The sequence below is a fragment of the Aotus nancymaae genome, unplaced genomic scaffold (assembly GCF_030222135.1).
Source record: "Aotus nancymaae isolate 86718 unplaced genomic scaffold, 86718_ANA_hifiasm-v0.15.2.pri h1tg000011l, whole genome shotgun sequence".
Lineage (NCBI taxonomy): Eukaryota > Metazoa > Chordata > Mammalia > Primates > Aotidae > Aotus > Aotus nancymaae.
The window spans coordinates 78,426,827-78,452,885 of record NW_026988422.1 but is presented as its reverse complement, the minus strand read 5'-3'; the positions used below and the strand labels follow the sequence as shown (position 1 = coordinate 78,452,885).

General features: G+C 36.8%; 1 protein-coding gene across 5 annotated transcripts in view; it reads left to right on the top strand.

Moving 5' to 3' along the window:
- Positions 1-26,059, top strand: part of DICER1 (dicer 1, ribonuclease III) — a 70,941-nt gene that overhangs the window by 14,021 nt on the left and 30,861 nt on the right. The window contains exons 2-11 of one of the 5 annotated variants that reach the window (XM_064375194.1): positions 1,366-1,431; positions 2,366-2,466; positions 10,168-10,356; positions 11,007-11,169; positions 12,050-12,180; positions 13,492-13,626; positions 14,047-14,207; positions 16,936-17,104; positions 18,833-19,305; positions 25,740-25,872. In XM_064375194.1, the coding sequence (XP_064231264.1) occupies positions 10,213-10,356; positions 11,007-11,169; positions 12,050-12,180; positions 13,492-13,626; positions 14,047-14,207; positions 16,936-17,104; positions 18,833-19,305; positions 25,740-25,872 (1,509 nt within the window). In that variant the 5' untranslated portion in view covers positions 1,366-1,431; positions 2,366-2,466; positions 10,168-10,212. Of the gene's footprint in view, positions 1-1,225; positions 1,432-1,857; positions 2,467-7,854; positions 7,938-10,167; positions 10,357-11,006; positions 11,170-12,049; positions 12,181-13,491; positions 13,627-14,046; positions 14,208-16,935; positions 17,105-18,832; positions 19,306-25,739; positions 25,873-26,059 lie in introns of those variants that run through there. The other 4 variants (XM_021666531.2, XM_012458291.3, XM_012458293.3 and 1 more) reach the window with 4 other exon arrangements.

The window sequence follows — 26,059 nt, the reverse complement described above, 5'->3', positions numbered from 1 at the left end:
TGTGGCATGCCTGTTTCAAAGTTATCTTAAAGGGACCTATGAAACAGGATTTGCAGGTTTGTACTTTACATCACAGTGATCAATTAAAATAAGAAAGACCTATTAGCTTTGACTTACCAGTGTAAAATAAGTTGCCATTGTACTTGACATATTACCTTTCTAATGTATGTATGGAATTGTCAGTGGAAATAACTTGGATAACTTAGCAGTAGTTTTGTAATCATTGAGTTACATTGAATTTTAAAGGATTATCAACTTAGTAATTTGATTACGGCATTTCTAGAAATGAGGTGAATCTGAATTAGAAATCATCTCTAGAGAGTGTGTCACAGCAGGACATGTTGGTGTGCATGGTCTTTGCATCCTACTAGGTGGCGGTATAGAATGAAATTAAAAATTAAATGAAGTCTGAGGTAGCCTTAGAAAACAAAAGCTTGGCTGGGTGCAGTGGCTCATTCCTGTAATCTGCAGTATTCAGTACAGCATGGTACTGTACTGAACACTGTAGGCAGTCGAAACACAGTAGTATTTGGCTAGTCTTATGGGACTGTAGCACTTTAGGAGGCCAAGGTGGGAGGATTGCTTGAGCCCAGGAGTTCAAGACCAACCTGGGAAACATGGAATGACCCCAGCTCTGCAAAATAGAAAAAAATTAAAAAACAAAAAGAAAAAAAATGAAATGCACACTCTGACATATTGGGAGATAGGAAGATATGCTCACATATAGCATGATACTGATTTATCAAAGTGTATAAGTATTTTTAGAGCCAAGTTTTACTGGGGGGGAAAAGGTAATTTATTTAATGCCAAGAGTTCTCCCTTATATCTAATTAGATTGTACTAATCAGTTTTTTTTTCCTGGTTGCATTAGAACATGATATCCAAATTTTAAAGGGCAGTTCTTTTAGACATGCGTTGTCTTGTCGCCCAATAGATAAAGAATTTTATGAGGTATTTTTAAAAAGTAGAACATTTCTTAAAGTTGGTTTTTAAAAATGAGTTGTCTTCAGGAACAGAAAATCAAACACCGCATGTTCTTACTCACAGGCAGGTGTTGAACAATGAGAACACATGGACACAGGGAGGGGAACATTACACACTGGGGTCTGTTGTGGGGGGACTAGGGGAGGGACAGCGGAGGGTAGGGAGGTTGGGGAGGGATAACATAGGGAGAAATGCCAGATATAGGTGATGGGGTGGTGGGGGCAGGGGATGGAGGCAGCAAACCACATTGCCATGTATGTACCTATGCAACAATCCTGCATGATCTGCACATGTACCCCAGAACCTAAAATGCAAAAACTCTTGATTGCAATAAACAATCAAGAGTTGTCTCTTCTAAAATTTCTCTCTGATTGCTTTTAGGTTACCTAGGGTATGAATTAATACAGACTTGGAAACTCTGAAAGAACTTAGAATCAGCATTTTGAGGTAAATATGTACATGCTAAAGTAGTGTTAAGGTTGCCTCAGTTTGCTTTGTTGACTTTTTAGCAAAACAGATTTGTGTATGAAGTGAGAACTTTAACCTCCATGAGCATGTCATTTAAAGGACTGGCACTAGTAAAAAGAGACCACTGCTGATTTGTTTTTCCCGAGCTTATAATAATGAAAGCATTGCAGGAGATTTAGACCTGAGCGCAGACCAAGTCTGGTGTCAAATCTAACAAAATCAGTATTTGTTGATCAAATTAAGCCTTCTATATCTACATTTATGCTGTCTTAGTTTTTGATTCATAATCTCTTTTAGAGAGCCGCCCCAGATTTAAATTTCTGCCTAACATTAACAGTTAACAGTATTCTTGAATTCTTTTATTCATAAATGAATTCTGTAAAAATTTGTAGTGTAGCTGTAACTGTTCTTTGAGTTTGTATTTTTGATTTTATTTTGGGAAATTAGAATTGCTGATGGATTTCATACTTGTGTTAAAGACTTACTACTGGGTTATTTGGATTTTGCAGCCAAGTACCTCATCTGGTGACCTTCTTTATTTCTTTTGTATATGTGAATTTAGGAACTAACACCTAATTTTTTTCATTTTTCTATAAAGTACTCTCTTTAGACTTTATTTACTTTGTTTGATTTCCTTATTAGTTTTGAAATCTGTTTTTGAACTTTGCTCTAGCTTTTTATTTCTCCCAGATCTCTGAGAATTAGACATGCTATTGTTGTAGCTTATGCTCTTGTTCTTTGTTTTAGGGTAAGCCTTGGTATCCTAAAATAATCTAAATGTCTTTTGTTTAAAATTTAATTCAAAATAATGGCCTTTTATTCAACTCTTCATATCAGTAGGGCTCTCTTGTAGATGTGTTTCTCTTCAGTTTACAGGAATCTTAAACTTGGCTATTTTTGCATTTATTTTTAGAGCAGAAGCTTGGGCATGCTGTGATTTTCCAATAAACTGCTATCACAATGTCAAAATGCAGTTCAGACAACAGCAACACAGAGATCTCAAACATTAAAACGGTAAATCTGTGATTTATCATATGTGGAAAGAGGAAGAGAGTTTATTCGTGTCTTTCTTTTCTTTTGCTAAATTACAGTCATGTGTTGCTTAATGACTGGATATCTTCTGAGAAATGCATTGCTAGGCGATTTTGTCATTGTGTGAACATCATAGAGTGTACTTAATTCACATAAACCTACATGGTACAGCTTACTATACACCTAGGCTATGTGGTATGACCTGTTCTTAGACTGCTAACTTGTACAGTGTGTTCCTATGTTGAATACTATAGGCAATTGTAACAGAGTGCTATTTGTATATCTAAACATACCTAAGCATAGAAAAGGTACAGTAAAAATACAGTGTCATAATCTTGTGGGACCATAGTTCACTGAAACATCGTTATTGGTGCCTGACTATATTTCTAAGTGCATAATATGTGGAAACTATAAAACAACCCGACCAGTTTCAAGAGGATAAGTTGTTTGACCAGAAATTTAAAATCTAAAGCTGGGTGTGGTGACTCATGCCTGTAATCTCAGCACTTTGGGAGGCTGAGGTGGGCGGATCACGAGGTCAGGGGTTTGAGACCAGTCCAACCAACATGATGAAACCCCGTCTCTATTTAAAAAAAATACAAAAAATTACCGGGCGTGGTGGTGTGCACCTGTAATCCCAGCTACTTGGCAGACTGAGGCAGGAGAATTGCTTGAACACAGGAGGTGGAGGTTGCAGTGAGCCAGGATTGCGCCACTGCGCTCCAGGCTGGGCGACAGAGCAAGACTTTGTCTCAGAAAAAAAAAAAAGAAATTTAAAATCTATAGTTGAAAAACAGTCATATGGAGCTGTTTTGGCTCTGCCAAAGCAGTTATTGGCAGCCAATTTATCTGTGAAACTAGAACCTTTGCTTGTCAGCAGGGATTCATATCCTTCATTAAGGCCAAGTTTAAAAAATCTGTTTAAACATGCCAAGAAAGTAAAAATTGGCAAAATTATAGGTTTTCCTGTTTTCATGTTACAGATTACCTATTGAATTTTTAAGTCTTGAATTTGTTTTCCCTAAATAGAAAGTGCATTAGTGGGGCCAGTCATTGTCCACTAAATGAATGAAAATTAATTTAAACATTGTAATCTTATGGAAAATATAATTGGAAGGGTTAAATTGTTGCCCTTTATGTCCTTGTACATCCTCTTTCCTGCACTCATCTGTCAGGGCTTGTAGGAGTGGGATAGATGTGTGTTTCCAAATCAAATAGAAGTATATCTTGATCCATTCATGATTCTGTTCTATGCATGATTGTGTGGACGTTCATGAGTCTCTAATTCAGTTTGTCAAATAGTTAATTAAATATATATATGGAACATTGTAGCAGGAAATTTAAGAGGTGCAAAGCGAGAGACTCATGTCTTGTTCTTACAGAGCTGTGCTCCAGTAAAAGAATAAAGTGTATGTTGTGTATATGTGTCTATGAATAGATGCAAAAATCTGTGATAGAAATTATGAAAGGCAAATAGAAGCTGTTTTAGGTTTTAATGTCATTCAGGTGGACATTGTTTTCATTCTAACAACCTGCAGTTTTTGTTTACCTTCTCCTGGGTGTGGTTCTGTACAGTGGGTAATACAGGTAAGGGTAAGATATGCAGCTCCGAGATCCAAGGAAATTCTAGTCTAATTGATCATATTTTAGTGAGAACAGAGATTTAAGAGAAATAAGAATTCTTATAAAATTACAGAAGTACACTTTATGGATTAAGACTGTACCCTAAGCCTCTGTAATATAACTACTAGGATCACTTGGTTTGAGCACATAGGATTGAAATACAGGATTAAACACTTGTAGTTGGTCAATGAGGGAGGATGCATAATATGCCATAGGCTTTCAGCCAACAGGGATTGCTCTTCTGTTGTGGAAATTACTGTTAAGTGGCAGTGAGGCAGCAATAGGGATAGCACTCTAAGCTGGGTCAATAATCCGAACATAAGGTTACAGGTCGCAGAAGTCAGGCATTCATGCGTAGGGGATAGTACTGTTCAGATTACATTTGGGACTAGATATTACAGAGGGATGTGCTTTGCTTAATTTCCTTTTTAAATATCAGCTTTTTAATGAATTCCCTTCCGATAGTTTGTATCATTTTCTTACACGTGGTTTTTTTGTGAAAGCTGCTGGAAACCTTATCTTTTCAGATATTTTCAGTTACAGATGTATTTCCTTATTGTTTGGTATTTCTTTTTACCATGTAACATATCTGTTTTCTCTTTATTTAGAGCCTAAATGTTAATAAATACATATCCGTTGTTTCTCTGGTGTTTTTATTCTCAAGTTGATTCTTAGAAACCAGCTACCTATCATTTTTCTAAACCCTGTGAAAGTTGTAGGATGGGGTGGGGCATTTATGAGAACTGTTGTGTTTGTAAGAGAAAAAAAAAAAACCTGTCTTTTTGAGATGCCAGGACCAGACCCTGGACACTGGGGAAATTTGCAACTCCTCCTTTTCCAAGCTCTTTACCTGCTGGTTTGTAGGAATAGGATATGCACATTTGAGTGAAGTTGGTGTCTTGAGGTGAAACTGAGCATGCAGAACAGTGGAGGTCTACGGCTCATTTTCCAGATAGAATTGAGTCTTCGTTGGTCTTGGGCCAGCTTCCCTGCCCTGCCTGTTTTCTCCCTTGTGATTTTATGAGAGGGAAGGAGGAAACAGGGAGGCCAGGGAAGCTCTCTGTCTCCCTTCCTCTCTTGTGCAGAGGGAGAACTGTCCAGATTTTTCCTCAGTTTGTTTCGGAAACAAAACTTTGCAGTTTCAGAAAGAATTTACTAATAGCAGAAAGTAAAAAAATATTCACAAGGACAAATAAGGATAATTTTTTGTCTTAGAAACTTCTTGGTAGAGCTCATCCCTGGTTTCTTGGAGCGTAAAGACTCTTGACTTTTCTCCTAAAAACAAAGCTTTTCCCTTTTTTTTTTTTTTTTTTTTTAAATAGAGACGAGGTTTCACCATGTTGGCCAGGCTGGTCTTGAACTTCTGACCTCATGATCCACCCGCCTCGGCCTCCCAAAGTACTGGGATTACAGGCATGCGCCACCGCACCCGGCTCAAACAAAGCTTTTCAGCTTGGTTGGGATCTGGCTGCAGTACTTGTTCATTATCTCAATATTTCTGACCTAATGACTTTCTGCTTTGGTCCCTGACTTTTTATCTTCCCCTTTTCCTTTATCTTCCCTTCTCTGTTCCCTTCCCCTTCCCCTTCCCTTTCTCCTTTCTCTTTTCTTTCCCCTTTCCCTTTCCTTCCCCTCCCTTTCCCTTCCTTTTCCCTCCCCTTCCCCTTCCTGTTTCCTTTCCCCTTCTACTTTCCCTTTTCCTTCCCCTTCCCATTTCCCTTCCCCTTCTCCTTCCACTTTCCCTTTTCCTTCCCCTTCCCCCTTCCTTCCTGTTTCCTTTTCCCTTCTCCTTTCCCTTTCCCCTTTCCCTTCCTTTCCCTTTTTCCTTCTTCCCTCCTTCTCTCTCTTTCCTTCTTTTCTTTCTGTTCATATTTGTTATTTGCTTTCCTCTTCTATATTCTACCTAGACCTTTTACAGTAAGTGATAATAGTGATTTAGAGTGTCATTAGGTTTGCTTTTATCCCAGAGTATTCAACTCAAGCTAGCTTGGACAGTAAAGGAATTTGTTGGCTCAGGTAATTGGAAAGTCTGTTAGGCTGAACTTTGAGGTGGGTTGATCCAGCGGTTTATTGTTGTCCTCAAGGACCCAGGTTCTTTATTTTTGCCGTCTGCGGTGCTAGTTTCATCCTAAGGCTGGGTCTTTTCATGGGTCTACATAGTGTAGTTGCAGGAGCAACTACAATAATTTCATGAGTCATATTTAGAGGGAAAGAAAGTGAACTACTCCTCTACAGTCATCAAATGGAAGTCCTAAATTTTTTGCTGTTGGATGAGCATGAACCAATTCCTCTGGCCAAGGGTGAGTCATAGGCCCATCAGCTTAGGTTTGGGTGTCTGGCAGATAGCAGAAAGTAAGAAACTAGAGCCTAGACAACATAGTTAGACCCTGTCTCTACAAAAAAATTAAAAATTAGCCAGTTGTGGTGCTGCACACCCGTGGTCCCAGCTACTTGTGAGATTGAGGCTGCAGTGAGCCATCATTGTACTACTACACTGCAGCCTGGGTGATCAAATGAGACTCAGTCTTGGGGGAGAAAAAAGAAAAGAAACTGGATCCTTGAAGACTTCAGTGAGCCACTGTTTGAGACCAAGCACAGTTGAACATGGCTGTTACCTGTGGAAGAAATGGAGTAGATATTTGAGAGCTAGCCAGAATCGCCTGTCCTTGTGCTTTTGAATACATAAAAGATTGAAGCATTTATTTATATTTGAGCAGAAAATGAAGAAAAAGATTTATGTTGGCAAGAATAAGAATAGGACAAATACATGTACTGTACCCTTTTTGCCCCACTTGCTTTATCAGCTCTGTATGTGTGTCTGTATGTGTGTGTGTGTGCGTGTGTGTGTAATCTACATGTAGATTCTTTTTCTGTACCATTTGAGAATAAGTTGCATATATTATGACTTTTTACCCCTAAATACTTCAGTGTGTATTTCCTAACATTAAGGGTATTGTCTTACCTAACCACAGTCAGTTATATCAACTTTAGGAAATTTTAACCTTGCTGTTATCTTGTTTTAAAAATTGATTTAATAATGTCCTTTATGAATGAGATAATTATTTATGTTCTTTGCAGCATTATTCTTAATAGCCAAAATATTGAAGCAACCTAAGTGTCCATCAACAGATGAATGGGTAAAGGAATTGTGATACACAAACGCACATAGAGGAATATTATTCAGCGCCAAAAAGAAGGAAATCCTGCCATTTGCAATAATGCAGATGAACCTGGAGGACCTAATACTAAGGATAATAGGCAGGCCAGAAAGCCAAATACTGTCTGATGTCACATGTGAATCTAAAAAGTAGAAGTCTTACAAGCAGAGTAAAAGAGAAGGGTAGAAGGGTGGGGGAAACGGGGAGATGTTGGAAGGGTTTCAGTTGCATGAAATAAGTAAGTTCTAGAGATCCAGCATACAGCACGGGGTCCATGGTGGATAACAGTGTATGGAATACTTGAATTTGCTGAGAGAGTAGATCTGAAGAGTTCTCACCACACCAAAAAATTGTAGCTATGAGAAGAGGTGGATATGTTAGTTAGCTTGATTATAATAGTTCACTGTGTATATGTGTCAAAACATCACACTGTATACCTCCAATATTGCCCATTTTAATTAAAAAAAAAGTCTTTAATGGCATTTTTCTCCTTCAGATAGTATCCAGTCTAAGTTCAGGTGTTACATGGAGTTGTCATGTGTCTTTATAGTCTCTCTTTCGTCTTTTAGATTCGGGGGTCCGTGTTCTTGTTTGTTATACTGGTATATTGCATACTGGTGGGATTTGGACTTCTAAGTGTACCTGTTACCCAAATAGTGAACGTAGCACCCAGTAGGTACTTTTTCAACCGTGTCCCCCTTTATCACCTTCCTCCCTTTGGAGTTCCCACTCTGTGTTACTTCCATCTTTATGTCCTTGTGTAGCCATATAGTCTTTGTTAATCTGGAACATTTTTATATTTTTCTTTGTATTTATGGCACTGACATTTTTGAAGAGTATACTTTCCCCAGCTTTAAAAAAGTAAAACAATCCTAATTTACTTTTAGACTGTTTTTCTAGAGTTATTATTTATTGTAATTACTAATGTTATCTATGTGAGAAGAAATGGTGACAGTTGTAGGGAGGAGGGGGTGCTGCTGGTTCCTGGACATACGTGGTTTCTGGGAGTAGGAGATATGTTGGGTATTTACATCACTACCCTCTTTTCTTCTTTGTTTCATATTTTCATCTACCACCAGGACTTAGACTTGTTTCTTGGTATCTTGTACCATGTCTTTAGCATTTGGGTTGGGTAAGAGTGAAGGGTCAGGTTTCAGGGTGAATAGTCCTAGACAGTATGCAATCTGTAGTTGTGAAGGAGGATTGTAGAGGCATCACGAGAGTGGATTCCAGGTTGGACGGTCAGTGGTGGAACCTGTAGATCTTAGCGTTGGACCTTCAGAGTGGCCTCTATGATCTCAGAAATTTTGGTAAAATAGACTTCCACATAGGGTTCTTGGCAGTCGTATTAAGAAAAAAGTTTAACTGATGAACCTGCAAGCTCTGAGGGCTTGCTGAATTCAGGAAAGTGGATACTAGGCTCTGGTACTAGGGTAAAAGGAATGGCTGTTGGGGCTTTGATGCAGCAGAGAATGAACAGACTTTCTCATGAAGAACATAGTTCTCTTTGATCCAGGGAAATTATGGCTTAATAGTATCTCATGAAGTACTCTGTGTACTTTGCTTGTTCCTTCTGAAAAAATGATGAGCGTGATTGTGCTGCCAGGTCCACAGATATGCTGTCTTGCTGAGGCTCTCAGCTCCTGCATTGGGGTGCCCCTGCACTGCTTACTTGAGATAGTACTTTTTGGTAGCTGAATGTTGAATTCTTGTCAATGGAATTAGTTTCTCGAATTAGAATTCAGCATTGTGCCTCTGTATAAGAGACCCTATACTTGAGACTTCTTGTTGAGTTAGTTGCAGCAACTTAAGTCATGTGTTGTACTTAACACGTCAGGAAATTCAAAAGTTTTGTTTGTTAAGTAACAAAGAGCTGAGTTCTCTCTTCTAGTTTCATAGAGTAATAGTAATGAATATTCTAAAGCAGTGCAAGAGAGGAAATTCCCTTCTGTGGGGTGAGGAAATCTTACTGACAGTACAGCCAGTGATAGGCTTTCACACAGATGTTTCAAACCCTGACCTTCTGTTTGAAGGTTAGGAATTTTAAGGATTGTTGTTACCATTTTACATCATCAAATTTATCTGTAGGAAGAATTATATGAAATACAGAAAAGTGCTTAGATGTCATGAAAAATTTTCATTTCACAGAGTGGTATCATTTGTTTTAATTTATCTAGGATATATATAATTTTAAAGATACATATTTAAATAGTTGGTCAGCTGTGCATTTATAATAGGTTGTCAATTGAGAAAAAGGCCTTCTGTGTTCATGGGCTCTTGATAAAGTGACATAATTTTAGCAGGTGTCTAAATCTTTCCTGGTGCAGGCACAGTGCTAAGTACCTTCCATAAGTTATCATTTAGTCAATAACAATGTCATAGAATATGCAAAGAATGTTCAAAATATATTTATGTATATATTTACATATTTTACATATGTACATATATTTTAGAAGGCATACTGTACATATTTTCTTTTAAAGGTTTATTTTGGACATTGTTCTATGTCAAGAAATATAGATATGTGTTATAATCTTAATGGATTCAAGTATTCCATTATATAGTCATACCATAATTTATGTAGCTTATTTTTTACTAGTAGATTTTAAAGTTATTTCTTATTTTTAAGTAATAATGCAACAACGAATATTTATGTACATGTCTTTGTGCAGTTGCCTGATTCATTCTTTAAGACAAATTTCTAGGTGTAGAGTCACTGGATAATGTATAGAATGCTTGACTCCCAAAATGATCCTCTTAGATCAAGAAAAAGCTAAAACAATTATAGGAAGAGTTTTAAAGGCTCATAGGAATGATATTCTGATGTTTCTCTTGTTTCTGTGCTTTCTTTTGTTTTTAACCCTGCATGGTTGTGTAATGGTATTCTTTTTCCCTTTTGTAGTAAGCTGTGCTAGAACAAAAATGCAATGAAAGAAACACTGGATGAATGAAAAGCCCTGCTTTGCAGCCCCTCAGCATGGCAGGCCTGCAGCTCATGACCCCTGCTTCCTCACCAATGGGTCCTTTCTTTGGACTGCCATGGCAACAAGAAGCAATTCATGATAACATTTATACGCCAAGAAAATATCAGGTACTAATGTGAACACTAATACTGGAGCATTCTTCACTAAAATGGAATAAATTAGCATATAGTTGACACAACTTACATAAAACTCATTTACCCTTTCAAACCTCCCACTTCTGATTAATTTTCTCATTCAAAATACTTTTATTCTTAATAGTCCTTTTCTTTTCTAACATCTGCTGGGTAATTGGATTTGATAGTTTTATTTGTTAAGTTCCTTTTTTCCTCCCTCTGAAAACCTCACTGTTCCTTTATATTCACTTGGATGTGTCTGTCCCAGTGAGCTGGGTAGGAACCTAGATTAGTTTGAAAATGTTCAGCCATGAACTGGCAGAACCATGATTACTCTAAGTTTAGTCATTCATGTTATTCTAGAGAAGTATTCTGTGTATACAAAAATAATGTTTAAAGAAAGGGTAAATGCCATTCCAACATATATTTACACAATCCAGTTGTATATAGCAGGCATTTTATTCCTCTGAGTGTTATTCCTATATAAAGACGTAGACTGTGGTTTTTTTTTGTTGTTGTTATTTTTGTAAATTTATTGGAGGAATATTTTAGAAAATAGTGAAATTTCCTGATTTAAAATAAAATCCAACTTTATAAATTTTGTAGTTAGAAGTGCATAAACTTTTTTTTCACCATGTTTCTAGGTTGAACTGCTGGAAGCAGCTCTGGATCATAATACCATCGTCTGTTTAAACACTGGCTCAGGGAAGACATTTATTGCAGTACTACTCACTAAAGAGCTGTCCTATCAGATCAGGGGAGACTTCAACAGAAATGGAAAAAGGACGGTGTTCTTGGTCAACTCTGGTAATAAAAAATTATTTTATCAACTTGTGCTAGGAAATTGGATGGGATTTTATGTTTAAACAGATTTTCTCTGTGTTTCTAAAGTTAAATTGAAGAAAGTTTGATGGATAATGTACTCTTAGAATTTCTTCTGGCAGAAATTATTTTGTCCTATTTCTTTTTGGTGTTTCTCTTAAATGTTCTGGTTCTGTATTTCTTTGAATGGATTACTTTTAGAACATAAGTATTGGAACATATGTACATTAGGACATAATCTATTCTAAGTTGTTACATTTATTTTTGTTCTTAATGTTTTAGCTTCACCAGGTATGTCAAAAGGTGCTTAATTATAGATAGGTAACTTTTTTACTTATGCTTTTGCTATACCAGGTGCATTAATAGAAAGAAAGTTACGTGCTGCTTAGAAATTATTCAGTTAAGAGTTTAAAATACTGATTTTTATATGCTTGGATTGTATGTAAAAATAAAAAATATAAAATAGGAACCCAAGCTTGCAGGCCCCTAATATATTCATGTCACTGCTGTCTTTTTTTAGATTGTCTCAGTCTAACTATGTGCTTTAAATATGTGTTAAGACTGTCTCGTTTCCATCTGATTTTATTGAAGAAAACAAAAGGGTGCCTTAGAGGAAATCAACTGTGAAGAAAAAAGATGGTGTAGGGTTCTCTGAAGCGAGTGACAAAAAGTGAGGTGGCAAGTCTAGTAGGTGGCCATTTTTTTGGAGGATAACCTTGGAACTGTGGTTTTAAAGAGGCTATCAGAAGCACTGTTGGTTAGGTCTAATAATGACGATTTCTGTAGACTGTTAATCTTTAGTAGTCCAGAGAGCCAACTAGGCAAGATTTCTCATATTTACATGGAGTATTATATTTGTAACCAGCAAACCAGGTTGCTCAACAAGTGTCAGCTGTCAGAACTCATTCAGATCTCAAGGTTGGGGAATACTCAAACCTAGAAGTAAATGGATCTTGGACAAAAGAGAGATGGAACCAAGAGTTTACTAAGCACCAGGTAAGACTTGTAGAGAAATTTCACTTTATAAATCCCTACAAGTCCTTGACTTGGTTTGTAAGATGATCTTTATTCTTGGTTGTCTGATTTGGGTTCGAAAACTAATTTCCTGTACTTAATCAGCCTAGAAACTAGTCCTGATGTACTCTCTCTTACTGTAAGTCTTACCTTAGAACTAAATAAAGGCCAGGTACAGTGGCCCATGCCAGTAATCCCAGAACTTTGGGAAGCTAAGGCGGGTGGATCACCTGAGTTCAGGAGTTCAAGACCAGCCTGACCAGTATGGTGAAACCGTGTCTCTACTAAAAATACAAAAATTAGCTGGGTGCGGTGGCATGCACCTGTAGTCCCAGATACTCAAGAGCCTGAGACAGGAGAATTGCTTGAACCTGGGAGGTGGAGGTTGCAGTGAGCCAAAATTGTTGCCACTGCACTCCAGCCTGAGCTACAGTGAGACTCCGTCTCAAAAAAATAAACAAATAAGTCAATAAAATGACTGATTTTTGTTGCTCTTAACTTTGTAGAAAAGAAATAGCTTTCAGTATGATCTGCTTGCTTTACTATGACGTATTTCCAACTTGTTGATAATGTGCTTTCAAAAAATTTACTCGAGTTAAATGTCTTGGAAACCAGACAAATTTCTTGCTTGAGGTGTTTAGGTCTTTGACAGATATTTCCTCTAACTGAATGTTTCCAGGTATCCAGCATGTGCCAGAGGCTTCTCTAACTGAATGTTTCCATGTAGCCAGCATGTGCTGGGGGCTTTGGTGTTTTGGTCATTGGGGGATACACAGTGGTTAAGAGATGCTTTTTCACTGACCTGAAACAGCCCAGCTTACTAGTGTGCTACACATATTGAGTTAAGTCCTCATTAATAAAGCACTGAAAAAGCCACATAATGATAGGCTACAAAGATAACATTTAGTCTGAGTTTTCTTCCAGAAAACCATGTCAGTTCAAGAGACAAAAATAAAGATAATGTGACTTGTTTTGTGATTTGCCTAAATTGACAGATCTCATCAGTCATATTATGGCTTTGGGGAAACTAACAACCTGGAGTAAATTTAGATTTGTCATAAAGACATGCTTTCCATTATCAAGATTTTTTTTCTCATCATCTTTTCCCATGTTTTCCTGATTTCCTACTTGGTTCTGATATATGAAATTATATACATTTAGTATTTTAGTTTTAATTTTAACTAATGAATTTATTAATCTTCACTTAAGATACAATAACTCTGATCTGATTTTATGTAAGTATATCCAGGCAGGGAATGATATATTTGTACACTGATGTTGATTTTATTTTAGGTTCTCATTATGACTTGCTATGTCGCCTTGAATGTTTTGAAAAATGGTTACTTATCACTGTCAGACATTAACCTTTTGGTGTTTGATGAGTGTCATCTTGCAATCCTAGATCACCCCTATCGAGAAATTATGAAGGTAAGTTTTACACCTAAGTCTTAGTAATTCTTGGTAAACTATTTAGTATATGCAGATTTGTTTTTTAGATATCAAAAACAATAATATTAGATATCAATATTGGGAGTTTGGCTCCACTGTATGAATGAATAAATATTAAATTAGTGTTCATTTAAATCTGTAAACTTTTAAACATAATAAAAATAAATTCTATATAATTTTCATAGTGTATCTACTTATGCTTTTTTGAAAAACATCTTTTAAACAAACTACAGTAATTCTTTGAGTAATTTTATGTTGTTCTTGGTGTAGTGGCATTTCCACCAAACAAATTATTTTTTAGTATTTGTTGGTGATCTTGATGTTTTAATATGGCAATGTCTCTCTTGTTATGGCCTTGCAAAATGAAGTCTTTACTGTCAGTATCTTTTATTATGTTAGCTCTGTGAAAATTGTCCGTCATGTCCTCGCATTTTGGGACTAACTGCTTCCATTTTAAATGGGAAATGTGATCCAGAGGAATTGGAAGAAAAGATTCAGAAACTAGAGAAAATTCTTAAGAGTAATGCTGAAACTGCAACTGACCTGGTGGTCTTAGACAGGTATGCACTTCCGATTGACTTGGCTTTAATGAGATGAGTTGAAAACAATATTAAGCCTTCGGTGTTTTTTGTAGTACCTCGCAGATAGTACTTAGTTAAGTGAACAAATGGCAGTAAAAAGGAATGGGCCAGAGTAAGAATTCTCTGTACGTACAGTTAACCTGTGAGTTCAAGAATCTACCCTTGTTTCCACAGAGAGTAGCAGACAGGCATTTCTGCCTTAAGCGATTACGGCAATGTTTCTCTGCATTTCCTACTTGCTAATGTTGCCAAGGACTGGGAACTTTGACAGTAAATTTGTGTTCCTTTTTTGTCAATATGTGTGCTTTGTTTTTTAGACCTAAATGTCTTACATGATGCTTTCAAAGAGCATTAATTTATTTAGAGAATCCAGCAATATGCTTTAAAATATTTGGAAATACCCTGTTGTTTTGAAAATGGGTTGTGGTTTTCTGAGACAAAGTTGCTATTTGTGGTTTCTAGGTTTGACTCTTTTTGAGGGGGTTACTATTTTGAGTTTCATTGAAAAACATGCGTGCACACACACGCACACAACCTTATTAACTTGTTTAAGTTGGTGGAAGGGAGGCTTTACAAGTTAGGAAAATGGCTTTTCAAATGTAATGAATTTGATTCATGTCAAAATACTCTTCCGTTCTTGCTAGATACAGTCTTAAATACAGCTAAAGATTACCTAGTGGTGGTTCTTAGGACAGTTATAATAAATAGAGAAGAATGATTTCTCAGGTTGTGGAGTTGAATCAGACGTGGATTTGAATATAGCTCCACTAATTGTAAGCTGTGTGACCTTGAGTGAGTCACTTATTTCCTTGAACATGTAAAGGGGCATTGACAGTGGTTTCATGGGATTCTTTGATGATCAATTACATTGACATATAGAAAAATCTTGCAATGTGCCTGGCATTTAGTATGAATTTGAGGAAAGTTTTCTTTGGAGTGTGAGAAGAAAAGGTAACGCTTGGGATTCATCAAACTTAAGTATCCAAATGCCATATGAAATACAAATCTTGTGACCTCTAGAACATGATGTGTCTGACTTCCGTGAGCCAACACTGATCGAGAGATAAAAGACTGTGCTTGTGCTTTTGTCTGACCTGAGTTAGAGTGCTTTGCTTGTATTGCCTAAAGTTTTGTTGAGAAGTAGAAGTAATAGAGCATGTAAGTAAAACTATGAGCAATCTTTTGATTAAGCATTACCTGATTCTCCAAATAATAACTCTTTGGTTGAGTATAAATTCTGTTTTGGGTTAAGAAAAATAAGAACTATATATGTCTTTGCTAGATTTATTTTTCTTTTTAAAATTATTATAAGTACTTTTAGGATATTATGTACCATTCTGGTTGTCATTTTTATGAAAGGCATGAAAGACCCAAGGAATGGTATTAGAAATGAATGAAAGTGGGGCAGTTTTCCTTATGAGGATTTAGAAATACATTAAAAATAAAAGCAATAGTTGCAAATACTAAACATTTCACACAGATATGGATATGGATAAATTTAGTGATAAAAATCCCCCACCATGATCTATCTTCCCATTCTTATTTCTGCTTCTGAGAAGTGGTTGAGTTTCATGAGTATTTTGAACATCCTTGCTCCTCATTCTGCAAATGCCTAAGTGGGCAAAAGATGGAAGTCTAAGCCTAAAAAACAAAAGAAAACTGTATGTAATAATAATGAAATCTACTGGCAAAATTATTTGAATATCAACCTCATGTGGTCATTCCTTGAGACCTAACAGGCAAACAGTACAGATTGAGCATCTCTAATCTGAAAATGTGAAATCTGAAATGCTCCAAAATCTGAAACCTTTTGAGTGCTGGCGTGATGCCACAAGTGGAACATTCATATCTGGCCTCATTATGAATTGAAGTCAAAATGCCATCAAAACTTGTTTCATGCACAAAATTATTTTAAAATATTATATAAAATTACCTTCAGGCTATGTGTAAAGTGTATATGAAACATAAATGAATTTCATGTTTAGACCATCCTCAAGTTAGCTCATTGTTTATATGCAAATATTCGAAAATATGAAAAAAATTGGAAATCCAAAACAGTTCAGGTCCCAAGCATTTCAGATAAGAGTACTCAACCTGTGCAGATAAACGTGAGTACCACTTCAGGAAGACGTGTTGTAAGCCTGCCCTTTATATTGATTAGATATACAAACTGAAACTAGGAAGCTTCTTTTTGGAGATATATAAATGGATCATAATGCTGTAGTGAGTTTTTAAAAAATGAAACAAGAAGTGTTCAGGGAGGCAGTAGGGTTTGGCTGAAAGAGCCCTTAGAGGAAGGCAGTTCTGAGTTTTGTTTAGACAGAATCATGTAATATCTTTGAACCTTCATTTCCTTCATCCTCCTCCTTGTGTGTGGATTAAGTTAAAAGATATGTAAATTCCCAGCATAATGCTTGGGGATGCAGTGGATGCTCATTTCTATTCTTTTCTTTCCCCTCTTCTCCCCTTGCCATTTGAAAACATCTTTTAAACAATGGTTTACTGGTTTATAAAATACATTATTTACTATGGAGAAATACAGTAATACAGAAAAATTATAATTAAATACCTAAAATCTCACTGCACTGCTAAATTCTGGCATTTTTATTTTTAGCATCTCTTCTCTTTTTTTCGCTTTTTGAAAAACCTTTTTTAAGTTGCATTCTCACTACTGCAATATTGATACCTTTTGTTTCTTATGTTAAAGGTATACTTCTCAGCCATGTGAGATTGTGGTAGATTGTGGACCATTTACTGACAGAAGTGGGCTTTATGAAAGACTGCTGATGGAATTAGAAGAAGCACTTAATTTTATCAATGACTGTAATATATCTGTACATTCAAAAGAAAGAGATTCTACTTTAATTTCAAAACAGGTAAGCATATACAAAGTACGTATAGTGATTATATTTTGAAAGCTCTGTTTATTTTTAATATTGAAATGAAAATATGCTTCTAATGAGGCTCTTTTCTCTGCATTTTAGTTTAAGGTTTTATCTCTTCGTCTCCTTAGACGTTTTTCATTGAACATACCAGATTAGGTTACGTTCACTGTTACCTTATGCACGTTTATATTATTTATTAAGTGTAGACGTCCCCTATTTAAGGAGATGACTTAGGATTCGTGTCATGGTTATGCAAGTATAAGGAGTAAGTCCAATTTTTTGTTTTATGTTCAGATGAGTTAGTTTCTTCCACAGTTTCCTAGTGTGAGGAACTGGATATGAGCGTATTGTCCCTGAGTTGTACTACTTTGAGAAGAGACCCCTTAGGACAGTGATCCTTCCAGAGTGGGCCCTGGAAGGCCCACTTCCAGGGCAGCAGCATCTGGGTGGGGTCCTCAGAACTGAATTTTACGGTTTGCAGAGTTGTCAGTTTTGAATTTCAACAAGCCCTCCAGTGATCTGATTCTTTAAAGCTTGAGAACCACTGCCCTAGAACTTTACAACCATTTGTGAATGTTAACACTGTATTAAATGTGGGTCTTAGTTTTTCTCCTGATGATTTTTTTTTCTGGAGCAGCAGTGCCCACATTTTTCTCAACCTTTGAAGTCTTTCTTCCTTTCTGTTCCCTTTCCTTTCCTTTTTTCGTTTCTTTCTTCTTTTTTTCCTTTTTTTCCTCTTTCTCTCACGATTCCTCAGTTACAGCCTGGCCATGGATTAACTTTCGGTTCTTAATTAGAGTTGTAAGATGCAGCACTCTGGGAGGGTCCAGGATCAGAGTCTGGATTTAGCTGAGATGTTAACGTTGAAGAGCCCTGACCCTGTGGTGGTGTTTTCATTGAAATCGGATAGCAGGGACTTTTGAAGAACTGTGCCGGAGTCTGTGGATGCTGCCCCAGTGCAGCTGTCCTATTTCCTCTACCACTTCAACCAGTATTTTTTTGTTTTTGTATTTTTTTGGAGATGAGGTTTCACCATGTTGGCCAGGCTGGTCTCAAACTCCTGACCTCAGGTGATCCCCTCACCTCGGCCTCCCAAAGTGCTGGGATTACAGGTGTGAACCACCACGCCAGCCCACTTCATTCAATAAAGGCCATTCCTATTGTTTAGAAAGAAAGAAAAAAGAAATGATAATAGAGACAGCTGTGCGGTGTTTTTACCACAATCTAACCAGGGCATCCACAAGTGCTGACTGTAGATCCACCAAAATTTATCCACCAGAATTCATCCACAGTTCTAGTCAGTACAGTGGAAAACATGATACCAGGGGATAGTGTAGAAGATAAAGTTCAAAGAAAATTATATTGCTCTTCCTTGATGTCTGAAGTTAAATTATTATGCTGCATAAATTTTTATGTAATTTGGCAGAAAGTAAATGACTCAGGTATAGTAACTAATCAGATCTAAAAATAAGGTTTATTAACCTCATACAATTGCATTTTTAAATTTCTGTTTGATTATTTTATTGAAAAGAGATCGTTCACATACATGAAATGAACATGAAAAGACTAATGGCCTCTCCCCACACCTTTAGGGAGTTATCCTAAGGCTGGGTTACATTTAAGAAGCCATTTGAGGACAACTGAAATCCCAGTTAAACCCCGTATGAGAATGGTATATTATTATTGCTTAGCATTAGGTTTTTTTTCTTTTCTTTGTAGATACTATCAGACTGTCGTGCAGTATTGGTAGTTCTGGGACCCTGGTGTGCAGATAAAGTAGCTGGAATGATGGTAAGAGAACTACAGAAATACATCAAACATGAGCAAGAGGAGCTGCACAGGAAATTTTTATTGTTTACAGACACTTTCCTAAGGAAAATACATGCACTATGTGAAGAGCACTTCTCACCTGCCTCACTTGACCTGAAATTTGTAACTCCTAAAGTAATAAAACTGCTCGAAATCTTACGCAAATATAAACCATATGAGCGACAGCAGTTTGAAAGCGTTGAATGGTATAATAATAGGAATCAGGATAATTATGTGTCATGGAGTGATTCTGAAGATGATGATGAGGATGAAGAAATTGAAGAAAAAGAGAAGCCAGAGACAAATTTTCCTTCTCCATTTACCAACATTTTATGCGGAATTATTTTTGTGGAAAGAAGATACACAGCAGTTGTCTTAAACAGGTAAATCTCTAAGTTGACCCATTTCACATGGGAACAAGGAGGCGTCTTGTGATGTGATTGATGCTCTGCAGCAGCTGTAAGAGCCAGCCTGATGGTTATGTAAGTGTCCTTGACTTGGTGCCATCATGCTGATATGTCATGCTGTCCTGGGATTGACAGAGAGGATGTTTTCCCAGAAGGCTGCTTTTCACATGGCTGAGATTTTATTTTCTTAAAGGATGCTAATCCATTCTAATCTACCTAAAATAGAGGACAAGTATGGTGTTTAAAAAAATAAGTATACATTTAAGTTAAGCATTATTTTGTATTCAATTTTAGACTCAATTCATATATTTATTCTTAACTATGTGTTAGACATTGTGTTAAGCATTTCATACCAAGCATTCCCCTTCAGATAGTCTTAGGATAAATTTTATCTGGGTATTGTGGCCAATTTTTTTAATGTTGATTTTTTTCTCTTAAAAATACTGATTCAACTTTTCAAGGTGGGGCTGGGTACAGTGGGTTGTGCCTGTAATCTCAGCACTTTGGGAGGCTGAGGCAGGCAGATTGTTTGAGCTCACAAGGGGCAACACAACAAAACCCCGTCTCTAGAAAAAATAAAAAAATTAGCCGGTGATGGCATACGCCTGTAGTCCCAGCTACTCGGGAGGCTGTGGTGGGAGGATGGCTTGAGCCTGGGAGGCAGAGGTTGCAGTGAGCTGAGATGGCACCACTGCACTCCAGCCTGGGCAATAGAGCCAGACCTTGTCTCAAAAATAAAGTTTTCAAGGCCACAGTAGAAAAAGTTTAGAACAATTGAATTTACAATTTTGGGTTGGTTCATAGACTGCATATTAAAATTTTCTGAATCAGAATAGAATGAGAATGTTAGGGAAAGTTCTAAGACTATTAGCAAAGGTGATAATTAATCTAAATTTTAGGCCGTGGATTCCAGCTCTTTCTCTCTTCTTCAATGAAAGACTTTTCTAATATAGAACCAGCCAGGGAGCTATACTTCAAATTTCTGTCAGATAGTCACTTAATGAATGGTCCTTTAGGTTTGTGGATAAATACTCTTATTATTTTGTGCCAAAAAAAGTCCTTATTTTGTACTTAAGTCACTTGTCTACTTTTCTATGAGATCCATTAATTGGCCACAGTTGATTCCTAACTTTTCTGCAAGTAGTGATCTCTTAGGAAAAACTAAGCTTTGTTTCCTAAGGTAATTTGGGTGTGTGTGTGTGTGTGTGTGTTTGCTTGCTTGCTTAACTGCTTCTGAATGTTTGGGGTTTTAAAAACTTTTTTGAGTAACGAGAAATTGGACTCGAGGGTAGTCATCTGGCAGTTTTCAGTCTGGTAATTTTCATAGTCATTGAGCCTGATCCTTCTGATGAATACAAAGGAAAATAACTTTAGAGACCAAATTACATTTAAATCAGAAGTTGGAGGTTAAAAGGGGACCTCACTGAGTATCTAATCCAACCCACTTATTTTTGTAAAAATGAGAAAGTGCCTCAGGAGAGAGAGTGATTTGCTGTAAGTTAAATTGCTAGTCAATGGCAGAGACAGTTCTAGAATCCTAATATTCTGACTCCTAGTTTCCAGTTCTTTCTACCATCATAATGCCCCTGGGCATCACAGAACACTAAAAACCAGTTCTTTACAGTGGGAAGATTGCCAGGAGACAGACCTGGGAGAGCGTGACTGAGGAGGGATTTTTTTCTTAGAGCAGGGAAAAAGCATTTTGGGAGTCAGAAAAGTTTAACACTGGTGCAGTTCTAAGTCTGGTTGTGGACATACTCCCTATCTCCATTTAGGATGGTGTAAGGATTAAATAAATTTTCTGGGGCTTGGAGAGAAGAAATGGGAGTGTATTTTCCACCTTTCCCCTGTTTTCTGCATGTATTTTTATGTAGAGATGTGCCAGTTTTTATTGCAGGAATATTAGCCTGAAAAGGTTTATCCAAAATCAGTCAATTACTTCCTATTGACTTTAAGGATCGGATTAATTGTGATCAACTTTCATAAAATGTGACTGGAATTTAGTGCTGTATGATGAATCAAGAGTGGTCTGAGGGTTGACTTTATGAGCAGCTAATTAAATATACAATAGAGGTCTTGTTCCAGTAAGCTTTTTAATAAGCTTAGAAAAACTTCCTGAAATCCAGATTCTTTCCTTCCATCAGTTTAATGGGAGGAAAAACTCTCCTTTAGTGAACAGCTTATGGGCATATAAGCTATTGTAATGCATGTGCAGTTTTCTACTCTCCTAATTAAAAAAATAAATCATAGCCACTTGTACATGTAGTGTAGGTACGTGCACAGTCTTATGTTTGTGGGTTTCTTTGTACCTTATATAGGAGTTTATGAGTTACTTTTATATATATTTAAGATGTATTCACAACATTCCGTGGGGGAGGAAAGTAGATGTTCTTATCATATTATAGATGAAGAAAACAAGCATCAGTGTGTGACCTTCCCCAAATTACACACTTCAAGTGGCAGAAAATGGCTTCTAGTCTCAAGTCTAGTGTTCTTTTCACCATGTAATATACTAATATTGTGTGATACTGGCATTGGACAAACCTGGGTTCACATCCTGTCTGTACCTCCTCCCCTCTTCTTTTTCCTAAAACCTTTTTATTTTGGAAGAATTTTAGATTTACAGAAAAGTCAAAAATGGTACAGTGAGTTCTCATATGCCCCTCACTTAGTTTCCCCATTGATGATATCTCATGTCACTGTTTGTCACAACTAAGAAAACTAACATTGGTCCTTTACTATTAATTCCAGTCTTCGTTTGGATTTTGACAATTTTTTTTACTACTGTCCTCTTTTGTAAAAATTGATTTTTATTTTTTTTCTAACCATTAGACAGTATGGGCTAATGTCCTTTTTTAAATCCAAGGTATCATATCACATTTAGTTGTCAGTGTCTACCCAGTTTCCTCTGTCTGTCACAGTTTTCAGTTTCTGTCTTTTCTTGTTTTTTGATGACCTTGACAGTTTTTAGGAGTACTGGTCAGGTATTTGGTGAATACCCTTCCATTTGGGTTTTTCTTATGTTCTCCAGGCTGGTCTGGGGTTATAGGATATGGAAAAATACCATGGAGGTGACTTGCTCTTCTAGTCACATTATATCAGCAGGCTCTCATGGTATCAACCATGAGACCTCTCTAGCGATGTCAAACTTCATCAATTGATTGTGATAGTGTTTGCCTGCTTTCTCTACTGTAAAGTTACACTTTTTCCCTTTTCTTACTCTATTTGGAAGGGAATCTCTAAATCTAGCTTACTCTGGTAGGGAGGGATTAATCTCCACTTGCTGGAGAAGGGTATATCTATATGTATTTGGAATTCTTGTGTAAGGAAAACTGACCTAGTTTACCCTACTTATGTGCCCATCTACTTATATTAATTGAATCATGTATTTCAATTGATGGTTTTATGTTTATTTTATAATTTGGGCTATAATAATACTGTTATTTATTTGCTGCTCAGATTGTTCCAACTGTGGCCACTAGGAGCTCTTTGAGGTTAGCTCCTGTGTCCCTTTGACATACCCCCATCCTTTTGTTTTTGAGCACTTTCTTACTTTGTGGTACCAAGGGGTGCTCTGGGCTCTTCTATTTCTCCCTGCCTGGCCCTAGAATCAGCCCTTTTGCCAGGGAGCCTTGGTTTCTTTTTTACCCACTTTTTGGATGTATATTTTGTGAAAGTTATTTAACTTTTAAAAGTCTCAGTATGTTCATCTGTAAAATGGCAATAATACCTGCCTCGCTTACTGGTTTGTTTGTAAGAGACTTTGTATTAAAAATGGCTGTTTTATCACCTGGCACACTGTAGATGCTAATTCTTCAGCCATTTATACAAGCATCTAGGGCGTGCAATATCAGGATGCTCTTATGTACCTGTCAGTGAGCTTTTTTTAGTGAGATTACAGAGGAATTATATTTGATTTTCTCACATTGACAAGAAAGTATGAGGAATGAATATGGGATACTGCTAAAGGAATTATTGATAATGTATTTCAAGAACCTGGCAGAAATTTCAAATGATGTGTTGATATCTTTGAATTTCTTTTCCTGCTATGGTTGTTTGCATTAGTTAGCATATTTATTCAGATCACAATTTTCTGTAATACATCTATCTACTAGTTTTCTGAACCTACTTTACATATTTCCTATTTTTGGTTATGTTATTTTTAGTCTAATTGGGGAGGCAATGTACATATAAACAAAGTATGGGTTCTGAACTGGTGCCAGACTTTACCTCTGTCATAAGTTAAAAGTACAGAGATTGAGAGTAAGCATTTAGAAACTCTTAGAGCAGTTTGACAGTAATTTTATGTCTGCTGAATACAATAAAATTGGTGCTTGAATTTTAATGCTTTTTAAGTTTCATTTTCTTAGTTCACTTTTATGAAATTCTACAAAACTATTGGTCTCTGATGGATTGGAAATTTAAAAAGAAAACCTGATTCTTCGCTACAGATAGTTTCAGAAACACTGTGCATTAGGGAACAGTATACTTGATCAGAGAGCTTGCTAGTGAACAACAGCCTGTATAAACTCAGTGTAAAAACCAAAGAAACAAATAATACTTTGTCTTATTTTTTCTGTGGTGTTTTGAAATCGTTAAGCAGTTTGCATTGTCCACTGTCCTCTGGGAGTTGACATGTGACTGCTGGCTTTGTTTTCCCTGAAGCCTGTAGCTTCGTCATGGGTACGGTTAGGCATTGCTGAGATTCACCAATTAGAGGTATACATTTTTCTTTCTAAGCATTATTAGCATAGGTATATCCCATGTAATTATTGGCTACAAGAAACTTTATTTATTGTGCATGTTGTCTCTTTAGTTCTCTGTGGTTTTGATTTGGATTTCATTAAGGAAAAATGAATTGACTGTTGGTGCTTTTATTTCTTAGCTAATTGAAGTCTGCCAGATGGATAATTTTGGCAAAGTAAAATACATTCTTTGCCTAGTTAACAGTGACTTGAAATACATTCTAAATCTCTATTATATTCAAATTGATGCTTATTGATATAAAATTTGGAAGTACATATTCTAAAGTGATTTATTTTATATTTAGGCTTTTGAGCATATTATTTGTTTGTATGTAACACTGCTTTCTGTTACATCATAAGTTTGTTAAAATAATTAAACACACCTTGGAACATAATAAGAGAACCTCTGATTCTGAATATTTAAGTACTTGAACTATAGAACTGTAGAGCTAGAACTACAAACTATGGTTTGTAGACTCCCAGACTAACCTAGACATGCAAGTGTTCTGCTGATTGGGAGCAAGAGAGATTCTAGATGGCCACTCAAGGTTGCTTCCAGCTCTTTAATATTAGTCTGTTTCATTTTTTTTTTTTTTAAAGAATGATTTGACTTAAAAATGCAATTTTCTATTTGGAATTTATACTATGTACTATGACTTCAGAGAAACCATGTGGAATCGCTTATATCAGGTGTGGAACCATTTATCCCATGTGCTGAGTTTTCGAATGTGGATATTTCAAAAATAGCTGTAATGGCAGTACTAACTGTTAACCTTCTGCACCCATGTAATGTGATCCCATCCTGTAGCTCTGCTATTTCTTAGCTACAAGGCCAGCTTTCAGTTACAGGCATTCTGGGTTAATACAGAGGAGCAGGTAGGAAGAGAGAGCTCAGGAATCTCGTCTTTCATGACAGGGTGGGTGGGGGATGCTTTGCCATCTCTGTGCCCCGTCCTATGCTATGCAGAACTTTGGTCAGTGGCCTGGGGACCGGAAAGCGTCAGGAACTGAGAGGACACATTTCTTTCCCACGGGCTCTGCTTCTAATGATATCAGGTGGTAGGATAAGAGGAAAAGAAATTGCAGCTGGAACTCTTTTGTTATATTTGTGGGGGTGAAGGTTTCCTTTGGTGTTGGGTTCACTGGTCCTGTCTGTGTAAGCACGGCAGGGTCTGCTGTGTAATATGGCCGGGCCTGCTGCCGAAGCTGTGCATGGTCTAGAGAAGGGTGTTGAGTTGGGAGATGCGTGAGTGGAACTGGTAGAGTGATGAGTTGAGCTTTTCTCACTGGATGTCCTGTCCTGAAGCCAAGATCTGTGAGGATCCATGTTTCCCTCTGACTCGCTCAGTCTCACCCTGGGCCATACTTATTCAGTCATCCTCACCAAATCAGCAGTTGGATGTAATGTGACCATTTCATTTGTCAGTACAAACCAATCTTGTATTTGGCATTGTAAGTACTTGGATCTATGTGGTACATAGATCTATGTGGTAAGGAGTGACAGTGATTTCTCTTTAAGCAAGTTGGGGAAAAAAGGACCAAGACTGTTTTGTTAGGTATGCTGGCAAAAAATGCATGTGCTTCCATTTTTAAAGGAGGCTTTAAAAACAAAAGTTTATTTTCTCTCAGCAACATTTAACTTCCAAATATGTATACTTTTTTTAGATTGATAAAGGAAGCTGGCAAACAAGATCCAGAGCTGGCTTATATCAGCAGCAATTTTATAACTGGACATGGCATTGGGAAGAATCAGCCTCGCAACAAACAGATGGAAGCAGAATTCAGAAAACAGGAAGAGGTAACTTAAAATAAGTGTACAGTAACAATTTTCAGGACATATACAAAGTGCCCATAGGGGCTCCCTTTTATCATAGCTCCCCAGAATGGGTTTTTTTTTTATTGTGTTATAGAATACTTTTTCGTGTATTAGACCAGCTGTCCCCATGAGGTAGCTGTATAGTGATTTACATGCCCAGAATTAGAAT